We start from the raw sequence: 13,901 nt of genomic DNA, 5'->3' as shown, positions 1-13,901 counted from the left end.
TGCTTGCTCCTTTCTATTTTTCTTTAGTGTAAGTGTTATCACTTCATTATTATATGCAAATCAAGTAAATTTTTATTTTATATTAAATTCATTTTTACTTGATTTAAAATGCGCACGATTAAGGTGCAAAACTATATATAAGGCTACACTGATACCAAAACGCTATACAAATAAAAGAAACATAAATATTTACGCTGATAACGTATAATAATTCAGAATAATTTGTTTTAAACGTTCAATATAACTAATATTTTTTGTTTAGCGCATAACCTGTCATTTACTAAAAGTGGACGCGTTTTTAATTATTCAAAATAAATTTTCCTACGTTTAAGTTGTTAAGTGAAGTGACCTTACGTAATAAATAATTATAACTAACAAATGGAAAAGTTCATAATTCATCCCAAATTTCACTACAAACCTTATAATTTTACTGTGTAGCTTATAAACGCTTACATAATACGCTCAGGCATCTAGCCTCTTTAGCTCAGTGGCAGAGCACTGGTCTTGTAAACCAGGGGTCGTGAGTTCAATCCTCACAGGAGGCAAATTTAAATTTACTTTTTTTTTTCTTACAAATTATACAATATTCAGACTAATAATATTTTATTGTTTATTTTTAGTTGTATTTGCCTAAACGTATTATATTAATATTTATATTTAAATAGTACATTTAGTCTATTAAATTTAATATTTATTACTTTGTAAGTGCTTATGTGACTTGTTCTACACATGTTACCAAGCAATAATGTAAATTTTCACGGTCTTCCAACCATAGAACCCACAATCCGAAAGTGATTAACCTTGCAAAAACAGCAATAACGCTCGGAGCACGTATGGTAGCACACATTTTTACACTCGTATAAATTACACTTATATTTCTATACTGCATGATGCACATGCATGGCTCATGTCTCTGTAATAATAAGTATTAATGTAAATGTGCGCAAATTTAGCCATGTCATTGAATTCAAACTCCTAATGTTGAATGTTCCAAAATGTAACTGTTACATTTTACATTATTATCAAGATTAGGTAAGATCTTTTTCAGATTCAGCGCATGTCTGCCACAATTTTAAAGCCATCATAATTATAATTCATTAAATCTTGCTTAAATACTCGGTAGTATTTTACGATTTTCCACAAGCAGCACGCAGTTACAACGCGGCGGGTTAACAGACAAGATCGTTATTGTTAAACACGCTACGTTTACTAAATTATTGTGATAAGTAATAATAATAAGCAGATAAAAATTTCTTAAATAATTACTGGAAGATTTTATTTTTGCAACTTTAAATAATAAGTTAATAAATAATTTCAGGTGAGTACCGAGAATCTAACTTTAAATACTTATATAACACATCAGCATGTGTGTGTACATTTATTTTATCAGTGAATGCTCAAATTCGTCTATAACCTACGTAACAAATGCGCATTATGAAAAGTTTTCGCTCGCTCAGACACAAGTGTCATTCAAATAATGTCGACATCTTACAGTTGATTAAATCTAAACTACATAAATCAACTTACGGATGAAATTATTATGAATGAACTAAAACGACTTAGTTTAATGAATCAGGATGTTCTTGATGTTAAATTAGCATCTTGAAGTATCAACAATGAACCTAGCGTCATGCGAACATGAAACTATGATTCATTTAAATATTAATCGATTTATATTAATTATTTCTTTAAAAATACTTTTCAAATTTAATTGTTGAGTTAAGTGAGTTAATATTTTTTGTGTAATAATAATAAAATAGAATTAATTTTTATAAAGATTAGAAAAATATCACAAATATTTAGTGCGTAATCAAACAAAAACCTCAAATTTTCACAAAAGTTACTCCAAAAATAAATTCTTTAATTTTATCAGATTAAAACAATTTGTAGAAGGGGTAAAACTACATTATAATATATTCAAATATTTATTATTTAGATAACTCTTAATCGAAACAAATTAATTCCATGGTTTAATCCTGCTTAATCCAAAGAAAGGTGTTTAGAGGTTAAATTACAACACCTAATAAACTACGCTAGTTATAAGTTATAAATAATTCTCTAATAAAAAAATAATTAAATTACGAATACAATCTAGCAGACCTTGCCGCTTTGTTGCTTGATTCAATCGGTATTGCAAAACCCAACATTAATTAATGAACGCTGCAAAGCCGCTACATTACCCACTCACACCTGCCAATATAATTTTATCTGAGCGTAGCGCATTAAAATGCTTCAGTTGACATTAAGTGCAAGTTTATTCTCACACTTGATTGACTGATTAGATTTCTGGAATTTATTGTTTTTTATATTATTCTGTTGATACAAGGGTGTTTTTTAGTTCGAAATCAGATAATAAATTAAGAATTTTGAAATTTGTCAAGTGGTTTTAAATATAATAAAAATGTGTAGATTATCTACAATAAAATTTGATTTTGTTGATTTAGTGATTTCTCAAAATGTAATCAAAATTAATATGAACTTTCATAAACACTTACCTGGAGTTAATTCCGTTGTATTATAAAGTTTAAACTTAGATTTCACATTAAAAGTTAAAAATGCTCCACAAGAGGGCGACACGTTATTTAAAATATTTATTTTTAAGTAAATATTAAACTATTTTGACAATTAGCGATCGTAACTCTCACTTTCAACGGTAACACTGGCGTATTAACAACAGATTGATAGAAGTTAGAGGTGTTGGCCGATAATGGTATGGTTGTCGTGCTGTGCGACGCACGATTAACGTTTCTATCAGTGGCGATTGCGATTTATATAGGAGACGCTTCACTTACACCTAGTTGTCGTTACTCCAGCGAGTTACACGTTGATACCGTATTGACATCATGGCTAAGCGGTCAAAATGCACAAGATGTTACCATTTATCTGAGGGTGTGCGTATAATTCGTTGTCTGTCTGTTTCTCGTCGGCATTAATTCCAAGAGTGGGATCGTGCAAATATATGTGTCAATTGTTTTATTGTTTCCGCTATGTGTTAATTTTAATATGAAATTTTGCAATGCAACAGGATATTAATATGTGCAGCACCTTAAACTTGATTCATTCATTCATAATACGATTTGATTGATCATTTGAAAGTAATCCTGAGTTTTATAGTTGTCGCTGTTATTAATTGTTGATAGTATAATCCCTGTCTGATAACCGAGGGCATAATCATCATGTTTAAACATATTACAATCAGGTACGGATGGCATTGACATAAAAATCTCATAATTTGTTTGTGCACCACTGTTTCACAAGTGCTATTATATCGAGAGTGAGACATTATTCAATTAGGCTTGCAATCCAAATACTTAGCAACAATGCGACTGCCTGCAGAGAAAATCTGATTCCAAGTAAACAAGCGAAAATCACTTCTCGAGTACTTTTATAATTGTACATTGTACAAAACCAATTGAAACCTTATCGGATCCTGATAAAATTTCCATTCCTATTTGAGCTACATTGGTAACATACCGGGTTAGTTTTAGAAAACTTGATAATAGCTGGCGATGGGGGAAAAACAATTTAAAAACTGAAATAATTAATTGTAATAAATTACCATGAAATTATTATGCAAGAAAAATAAATAGGTATTGAAAATTTTACAGTTTTAGCAAAAAGAAACGAATATTTAATTTTTTTTTAAATAAACATCTTAGTAAATACTTAAATAATATCAGTTTAAAGATGGAAACTTTACCTTTTTAGTAATTCTTATTCATAATTATTTAATCATTCTGAATTCAGATGTTTCCAAAAACATTCCAAATATGTCGGTGTATTTTTCATATCCTACTTATAGCACTTGACACTACTAATTTAATTCTATCATCGCATGGAATATTATCTAGATGAAATCACTGCTTAAACATTAACGTAAGTACAAATACCTTTCAGAGGTGACAAATAGATTACAAGAGCTGTGGAATGTGTTCAATTCTCATCTACCAAACACCTAATACAGACACAATTTTCAAAATGATTTACATGTATATAAATAGACTATTCAACCATAATTTAATGACTAAAATACTTCCTGTTTATGTTCGTATTAAAAAACAAGTAACGTTTTCGCGTTTAATCAAATTATCAATCTTATTGTTTGTCCGCAGTCATTCCGCTAAGCATAATGCTCAAGGTGTCATAATTGGTTCAGTAAATACTTGTGTACCAGCAAGGAAATCGCATAGACAAGTAAATACGCATTAGGATAATAATTGAGTTGGAATTTTTAAATAGTTACCCTAAAAACACTGCAAAGAAACAAACACGTTCGTTCACTATTATTTTTTGTGTCAATATTTTTTGCAAACTGACTAAAACTTAAAGTATTTGTTAAATGCCAAGGTGCATTGTGTAAGTTTTTAATTTATGTGTTTAAAATACTCATTTGTACCATATACATACATAGAATAACAGAGAATTTTAAAATATTCCACCAACACAGTAACATAAAATCATATAGAATGTATTGTTGGTTGCCTAAAACATTACAAAACATTCAACATATTCAACTCTAAAACTTTTTATCTAATATAACTCAATTTAAGCATTCCATATTCTTCTTTAATCAAATCAGCCCCTTTTTCTCCTATCATAACAGCTGAAGCATGTGGATGTCCTGATATTGAAAATGGTATAACGCTTGCATCAATCACTCGTAGTTTTCCAACACCATAAACTTTTAACTCGCCATCAACTACTCCTCCCAACTCTTCATCTTTCATTGCACAAGTCCCAAGAGGATGATAAACATTCATAGTAATTTGTCTGATAGTGCAATACCAATACTCTTTTGAAAGATATAAGGTGTTTTTACAAGCAGGAAAAGTGTATTCAATCAAAGATGCATTGATTCTTTTAAAAGCTTCAGTGTCGATTAATTTCAACACATGTTGAACCCCTAAAAAAATTGTTGCAATGTCTAAGTTATTCCTATCCGAAAGAAAATTTGGATGAATCAATGGATAATCAAACGGATCTTTTGATTTCAAACTTATATAACCGAAAGATCTTGGTCGTAAAAGAACAACATAAACAATAAAAGTAGTTGTGGGGTCTGTATGTTTCCAAATTGCATCATAACTAATGTTGGTGAGATGAAAACTTTGTTGGTTAGCACGTCCAGTACTATTTGATGGTACAAATAGTAATTCAATGTCTGGTACACCAGAAGTTTGACTTAAGTGGGTTTCATGGAAACTTATACCTTCCAGGTTAGCTGCAATTGTATAAGGTCCTATTCCTTGTAAATATTCTCTAATATACTGTCTACGTGATTTGATTGGTTCCGTATAATTACTTTGAAATATCATACCGTAAAAAGTCGCGTGATCTTGTAAATTTAAACCTACGTAAGGAGAATTTCTTACAATAGGAATACCATGTTGTAATAAAGTCCAAAGTGGTCCTATACCCGAATGCATCAATATTAAAGGTGATCCAAATACACCTCCACTCAATATAACCTCTTTTGTAATTCTAACCTTACTTTTCTTCCCTTGATATGTAAATTCAACACCTGTAGCCCTTCTATTCCGTATTAATATTTTAGTAACATATGCCCCTGTTAAAATATCTAAATTACTTCGAGTGGTACCCAAATATCCTCGTGCTGTCGAAACACGTTGCCCATTTTCAGTAATCAGTTGATTTAACGCCGCTCCAATTTGCTCCGCACCATTTATATCAGTTATCTCCATCCCTAGTTCCTGGTGTGCTTCCAGGAAAGCATTAGTTTGAGGACTAACAGGAACATGATTGTTTATTGGTAATGGCCCACTTTGACCATGGTAATGAAGATCCACGTTTGGGATGTGGGTATGTTCTGACTTTTTAAAGTATGGCAGAACATGGTCATAGGACCAGGTACCGTTTGCTAAGTATGAATTCCACGTGTCGAAATCTTTACGATGTCCTCGCGAATAAATGACACCGTTTATAAGACTAGTACCACCTAGTCCTCGACCTCTTGGAAATGGACATCGCTTGTCTATCATACCTTGAGTATTATTAACAATTGTTAACATTATATATGATGATAAATTATAAAATGTTTTGTTTTACCTTGACATGCATGTCGTTGTGGTACACTCAAGTATCCCCAATTGTAATTCGTGAATCTCGAGTAGAAATACAGTCCTGGAATATTTGTAAAGTTGTTTTCTCGTTCTCCTGCTTCTAGGAGTAATATTTTCCATTGCGGTACTTCACTTAATCGTGCGGCAACCACTGATCCACTTGATCCACCACCAATGACCACAAAATCATATTCTCCGAAATCTACACTCAAATTAAATATTTAACAGCATATTAATGTAATAATTTTGTTAATACCTTTGTGACGTGCTCTTTGATCATAAAAATTCCCTTTGTATTCGTTAGCGTCAACAGGAGCTGTATAAGTATCAAATTTGCTAATTGTATCATCAATTAAATTTTCATAATAGTCGATTAACGTGTTGTTTTCTGCGTCTGTTGCCTGTCCCAAGGCAGTAGATAGTAGGATATTACACAATCCGAAAACAATAATAGTTTGCATGATAAATATTTGACGAAACACTTATTTTTCACATTGACTTAACAAATGTGGGTTTTCCTGAATTTGTTTTGATATTTATTAATAATTTGTTGCATTGCATTCATTCTTATAGAGGATTGTATGTAAGTACAAGTTATGCGATAAGTAAATGTGGAAATTCAAAATATAAATATAAAAACAAGTTTGGCAAGTAGAGCAGTGATATTAAAAGTTTGCTGCGTGGAAAATTTGGTTAAAGAGTTTGGATAATTGTGGATCACGTATTTAACACGTGAATGTTAACTAAAAAGAGAAGGTTACTTCGATGATTAAAGAAGTAAGTTCTTGTAATACTTAAATTGTACATTTTCTCACATTTTCTTGCTTATTGGACATAAATTTAAAATTTTAAACATTTGAGGTAAAAAATGATTGCTTTTAAGCATTTTCTTCACTTCTAACATAGAAAAACTTATAAAAATCCATAATAGGCTCAGTAATGTTAATAAAATTCATCAATAAAAATAAAATAGATTCTTTTACCACAACACGTGTTATGAGCGGTAATTCACATAGTAGGTAATATCAGTTTTTCTATAATTTATATAATACCGAACTGAAATAGCAACTTTAAATCAAAATACTCGTACTCTACTTCAATTGAACTCATTTGAAGCACTTGTCAAATTATTCATGTGCAGTTTAACTCAAATAAACCGCATTTACAAATTGCTATACACTTTAGATTCTCTCTCTCAAAAACAACCGAAGGACAATAAGATTTTAATACCGGTTTCAAAAACGATATCCATTAATAACATCATTGCAGAGTCAAAACACTCGAAACAGTTTAATGGAGTCGTTGCATCTAGTCACACGCAATAAGTAAAATATTCCACTCAGATTGTTTTCAGTGAATTACGTGAAACTAGTTGGTGATTTTTTCTGAACAACGTAGCAACATAAACGTAAGTACGTATTCAGTATGAACAAGAAAAATAATTAGGTATTCAGGTAATCGACACTGATAATCTGTGGTATGAATTTCGTTATCAGCTTTTACGCGTGGGTAGCTGCAAATGTTTTTGTGGAAGTAGAAGCATTGTAGTAGCCATGTTATCGAAATGAATCAGTTTGCTGAAAGACTGCTAGGTGTGACCTGTGGTTGAGTAAAATTTTAAATTTGACTGGTGAGTGAGATATGTTAAAATATTTAATTTTTTTGGTATAAAATATTAAATTAGTGATTAGAACGATTTGAATTACAAAATAGCAGAATAATTTATTTTGTATGTTTTTGAAATACTGGCAGATCATTTTTTGTTCTTTAAATACCTGAAAAGGACTTTTTTAATGTTTTATATTCGTTTGATAGAGATATTTCAATAACAAGTAAAAATAAACAAACAAAATATCCATAGTTTTTATTATATTTTATTTTTAACGTGTTAGTGAATTACAATTTTCCATAAGTTTTTAACATTTTGGAGCTCGATAACATCGTCAGAAACTACACTTTATGCGAAAAACGAACGGTGAAGAAATTAAAAAATGAGAAATGCGAAAGCATTAGTTATATATTTGAGTTTTACTCCGTAAGATATGCAACATAACGTACATCAATTAATATCTGAATAATACTGTTTCTCTTTATATAAAATTTAAATTTATATAAATTTTATTACATTTACAAGTTTTATTGTATCTACAATAGTTGTGGTTCTTATCAAGTAATAGAAAAAATAGATTTATATTAAAGTGCGTTCCTTTGAAACCAGATGTCGCTAACAGTACAAGATTATAATTTTATTTGTTCTTTTTGAACTTATTCCAAACTTGTTGCAACCTTGTACTAGGTATAAAGTGTAATATTTTAATTTGTTTTTGTGTGAATTGATAAGTTAATTTTATTTCTATTTCTTTTAAATTATAACCGTTTAATCCCTCGCCGCAAAAATATTCGACATCAACTTGACTGATTACTTTCAATCAATATTTTATCTCAACTCAAATAACAATAGACTTTAATTTTTAAAGTGGTTTATTCGCCAAACGAATTAATTGCCATGCACAAGTCGACCACTAAACGAAACTAAACGGTTTGTGTTATACTTATAGCAGTTATACAGTGACGAACTGAACAATCCAAATAAATCATTGCTTGTTTTGAAAACAATCAATGAATCGTTGACATAATTGACAAAACAATTGAATGGTTAATTGCCAAAAAAAGAAACAAAAATTCTTAAAATGTAGACATAATAAAACTTACTTACTTGTCACGCTCGACATCGTGATTGTGTTAAATTTACAATTGGAATTAATTATAGTGGATCGGGATATGAATTTATCTGGATGTTATTAAATTCAATACAAAAAAAAAATAGTTGTTTTTAGTATGAATGTAAGACGTGGTTAAATTTGTTCTTCGGGCATTTATTCTTTGTGTACCGCTGTACCCCACTTCTACAGAGAGTAGTTTTGCGTGCAAGATGTTTTATTTGCCGACGAGTGGAATTTTCCATTCGTCAAGACACCAGATGATTATAGCAAAGATAAATACGAATTTAATTTTGTTAAAATCTCTTCGTGTTTATTTATTTTCAGTCAAATTAAACAAAATTGATACCAAATGTGTGTCCTTGTCATGGCACACATGAAGAACTCAAAGTATTATCACCGTAATTTGGGTTTTATTTATAAGAAATGTGTTTTGTTTGACGGTTGCGCGTGGGTGTGTGCGATGCGATGTGCCACGCTCGCGAATCGTAAAGTTTCGCGGCTGATTCCATTTTTAAAATTAGCACGTGATTTTCATGTATTACATTTTTTGACGGCGAGCCAAAAAGCGAAGGCGCGCTTTTTATCTTCTCGCGTCGCACCTAGGACGCGCGCCGCTTTTCCTTCGCTTTTCTCTATTTCACATGCGAATGTTTATCAGCAGCCAGCGGCACGCAATCGGCGCAACAGATTTCGCCGTCGTGTCCATGTCCACCTGACGAATTTCGTCGGTTGGCGGCTGGGTTTACGTGTATCCTTCGCAGCGTATATTCGCCCCGTCAGTATTAGACATCTTTTTCATCAGTTAGTGGAAAATCGACATCGCGCGCGGAAAAACAACTACTGTGCTGATGAAATTAACCGCATCCCAGTTATATATACCTACTATAGTGTTAAAAACAATTTCATAATATTGACTACTTCATCTTGACTTTTCTTTTAATTATTTAAGTGCGTCCGGAAAATCGGTAGAATGGAAATGAACGTTTTATATTCAGAGGTAAAGAGTTGAGTGTTAATGTGTTGATATAATTATAACAAAACACACAAAATTGATTATGTTTGATAAATTAAACCAAAATTAAATATGGGGCAAGTATTTATGCAAATTTAATTTTTATTTTCATCAACTTTTTGTAAACATATGATGAAAACAAGTAATAATTTTTGGAATTTGTCCTCGTTACACTTTCAGTACACAAATATTTCAAGTTTTTACTTTTTCAGCTTCAATGCAGTCTTGAAAATAACATTTGCATGTATTTAGTGCCAAATTTAACATGAAAATTATTACTATTACACAATTGATTCACTGTCTACAAAGTGTGCATGACGCAATCGATTCTACATCATAATCACATGCGTACCATGACTAAAAATAGCAGTTATGTATTATCACGATTAATATTGGCAGCAAATTAAACAATGCCTGACAAAATTGCATTCCGCGACTGAGTCACTAGTCTGTCGTCCGGTAATTGCTACACTCGGTAGAATTAATTTGCATAACACGGATAACATCGAACGCATTCATGCTCCATTCTGCATTCAGAAGCTATTTATAAATATTCAAAAGCTCTAAGTAAGTGTGCTACCGGCGCGCCGTTTTTCAGACGCACAAAGTGTAATTGAACGGGGCGGGCGCTCGGAAGAAAGGAGGACTTTAATAGTGGGGAAGAATGTGTTTCGCAAATTTAGTGCCGCTCCAGACGAGACGGTTCCCGATCGTTTGGTCAATGCCGACAATGGTCATGTGCGAAAAGAGTGCAGGACACATTTTCTAAATATATACAATGCGTCCCAAATAGCTGGTGCTTTGCTACGCACTTCACAGATGCTGACCTATAGACACGCATCGTTTTATATTGGGAGAGATCTTAACACTGAAATATTTTGAGGAAAATTAGTGAGGTTAAAAAATAACAAATGTTTTTTCTCAAAACATATTTTAATTTATTTTTAAGGTTAGAGTCATTATTTGCAGCCATTTTTAGATAAATGTTAGAATATAGTAGTAAAATGATCTAATCATTTGTTTACGTTTTGTTTATTTCACTAAAATAACGTGAATTTTTGGTAATTTTTACAATTTTTCTTTCATATTTTGAGGTTAAAATGTTTTTTTTTTAATTATCTTCAAATTGCGACAAATAAACGTCTCCAAAGTTTTAAAAAAATTGTAGCTATCTAATTAATATATCTTGACCCTTAATTTTCACGTGCTATACAAAAAAAAATTCAATTTCCTGTGCAATGCACAACAAAACATTTTTTGCCAGTCAAAACAGTAAATATTCCTACGCATTAAGTAATCCAACACCGCTGACGCACTGAATCCTGAAACCTTTGAAACTGTTTTAATTCTGCCGACAGCTTTGCTACAAATCGTCACGGGCGAGAAAAATACGAGACAAACATATTTTTGAGAAATAAAAATAAAACTACTCTTTATTACTTAACACGTGTACTTATACGAGTCGCGTAGTGTGAAAACTCTGAAAACATACGTGAGTATAAGTATGTACAGATATGCTGTAATGAATGAGATTTTTTTTCAACGCATGAGTTTTCACTATTCGCTTAGGTGGTGTGAATGTAAATAGGATTATCCGCCAAAAAATCGCTAGGAACCGCGTAATGTTTGTGTTCGTACGAAAATAAACAAAAACACATGCCAAACTTTCTCCAATTTTAATTTTATTTGCAGAGTTTATAAATCGCGGTTAAGGGGGTCTTCAAAATATCAAATTAATTTTAAAATCCGCCAAATAAATAGTATCCAAAATTAACTTTAATTCCACAACCAAAATGGCAAAACTACTCTAGTAAAATTAATATTTATATAAGTTTAATTTATTTTTCGTATTTTTCTTCCTATTCAATGACAATTTAATTTAAAGTCAAAATTTATGGTTTTAATAAACATTTCTCTTAAAATCTTAAATCAAAATTAAATAAGTTTATATTTAAAAAGTTCTATGCCAAAATAAATAAAGCACTCATGCAAAAGCTCTGTGGGTGGATGCACGTCATGTTGTTTAATCGCAAATTTAAAGGGCAATTTCAATTATTGGCTTGAAAATAACATAAACACTTAGGTACACATGTTAAATTTAGCCATTTACTTATTTACGTAATATCCGTTTTGCAATCCTCTTCTCATTCAAAATTTATACGAATTAGCAATACACCAATTTGATCAAATTAAAAATTAAACTCAATTTAAGTAATTTTTATCGTCTCGTTGCTTGTTAGCACAATAAAGTAACAAATGTATTGTGCGTATTATTACGATCAGACGACTTAATTAACAATAACAACATTAATATCGCTAAATCAGACACAAAGTATAAACAAACTCAACATGGAAGCACTTCTTATGACATATCCTTATATCTATACAATGTGACACGTATTGTAACATGATATTAAAGAATTTTTTTACTGCGCATTTTTCTTCGTGCAAAATTGACACGTTGTTAAACACGTACGTGAATATTATTTCTTTTCTCACTTGCAAGTGAACTTATTAATAATACTAATTCAAAGAATTGTTTTATGAATAACTAGTTAACTAGTTTATGTTTAATATTTTATTATGAATGAATCATAGTTTTGCACTGGAGCACAGGTCGGGAACTTTTGCAAATAGTAAATATTTACGGACAACCTTGCTGAAGCATCGGTATTTCTATTTTATGGCTGCTTCCGTTGCAAAAATGTAAATTATTGTAAATATAAATCATTCATCACAAGAAGACTAGAATAATTCTTCAGTAAAACGATTTTATGAACTGAATATTTACTTATTTTGGGAAATTAATCATAAAACCAAACTTCAAATCTTAAACTTGTGTAAATGGTCAAATTTAACAAATTAAACATTATTATGTATTATATAATTTTAATAATATATAATCGCGCTATCGTGCACACAATAGTGTACGATTATTATTCCATCTAAAGTTTTATTTGAATTACTTACTTTGTTTAATGTCTCACCTCTATTTTATCAGAAAAAAATAACACTGCATGCGTAGTTGATATATCTACCATTCATTCATCATGGTATTTTCCACACATTGTTATCAAATTACAATAGTGTTACAACGGTGGGGACGAATACCTTCCATCGATTGAATCGTTACAAGCGATAACAAAAATGTACTAAAGTACTAAAATTAACACTTTAGTATTTAATATTGTAAGTACAAGGTTCTTTTGAATAGTAGACACGCTTACAAATTTACTATTTCTATATTATAACTACCAAAGTTCCGAGTTTTCTTTGTAAGAATTGTCAGTTAAATCTACAAGTTAGTTTAGCATACCATGCACATACAAACGCATTGCTATCGTGACATTGAAGAATGGTTTACATTTCCATGACTAAACTTCACTTAGAATATCTACATGAGATATAAACGGTTTTAAATTAATTTCCCTAGTAAGGTAGCAATCATAAACAAAAAATTAAAATTTCGTTACGCACACTCACATGACCGAAGCATGTGAATCATGAGGTGCACAAAAACTACTCACAGTATAATCATGTTAATCACGCAACTTTTTTGCTGTTTATTGTTGTTAAAAGTCTCAGAAAATTCTAATTTTTCCATTTGCTACTTCTTCAAACTCATAAAAATAACGAGTCCCTTACAGAGACAACATATTAAAATAATTTACTTTTAATTTGTTGAACTTGAAACGGATTCAAAGATAAATAAAATTTAAGTTTCTCTAGCTACTTATTTAGTAGGTACTTGGTACTTATATGTAGTGACGTAAATCTGGCACTGGTCAATCCGTCAATCGTAGCACTAGATGACAATAATTATTATGACTAAAAATACTAAAAAATGACCTTCGAATGTATGACTGCAGGCAATTTATTGTGTTTTGGTTACAATTGGATGTCGGCATATCGTTCAGTGCAAATCACATCCACTTCAATACAATTCAGCAAAGTAAAACCTAACATTGCATCATATTGCTGATAGTCTGAAATCCTGAGAATTTACCCGCCTACACTCATACCTTTATACCCACACTATCTTAAAAGGACTGAAATTCAAACTCGGAATCGTCTGAATATGTAAGA

At 30.9% G+C, this 13,901-nt stretch overlaps 1 protein-coding gene and 1 non-coding gene across 2 annotated transcripts; one reads left to right on the top strand and one right to left on the bottom strand.

The window, feature by feature from the left end:
- The first annotated feature begins 473 nt into the window (after positions 1-473).
- TRNAT-UGU (transfer RNA threonine (anticodon UGU)) lies at positions 474-545 on the top strand. The gene has a single exon. It is a non-coding gene; the product is annotated as a tRNA-Thr (tRNA).
- A 3,786-nt stretch (positions 546-4,331) lies between these two features.
- On the bottom strand, positions 4,332-6,571 carry LOC135793642 (glucose dehydrogenase [FAD, quinone]-like). Its single transcript, XM_065304672.1, has 3 exons — positions 6,337-6,571; positions 6,067-6,282; positions 4,332-6,001 (listed from the first exon to the last, which is right to left on the bottom strand). The coding sequence occupies exons 1-3, from the start codon at positions 6,539-6,541 to the stop codon at positions 4,527-4,529; spliced, it is 1,896 nt and encodes a 631-aa protein (XP_065160744.1). The 5' UTR covers positions 6,542-6,571; the 3' UTR covers positions 4,332-4,526.
- Between the last annotated feature and the right edge of the window lie 7,330 nt (positions 6,572-13,901).

Source organism: Atheta coriaria, unplaced genomic scaffold (assembly GCF_025399875.1).
Source record: "Atheta coriaria isolate IRGN ID8LTWV9N9 unplaced genomic scaffold, Caltech_Dcor_3.1 hic_scaffold_6_pilon, whole genome shotgun sequence".
Lineage (NCBI taxonomy): Eukaryota > Metazoa > Arthropoda > Insecta > Coleoptera > Staphylinidae > Dalotia > Dalotia coriaria.
Note: the sequence above shows the minus strand (reverse complement) of the source record. Positions and strands in the feature narration are given on the sequence as shown.

Bases quoted from the DNA above. Each gene is read 5' to 3' on its own strand.
- LOC135793642 (XM_065304672.1), bottom strand. From the start codon at position 6,541: ATGCAAACTATTATTGTTTTCGGATTGTGTAATATCCTACTATCTACT. The intron at 6,283-6,336 runs GTATTAACAAAA...ATTTGAGTGTAG, and splicing joins TCAAAGAGCACGTCACAAAG to ATTTCGGAGAATATGATTTT. The intron at 6,002-6,066 runs GTAAAACAAAAC...ATAATACTCAAG, and splicing joins ACAACGACATGCATGTCAAG to GTATGATAGACAAGCGATGT.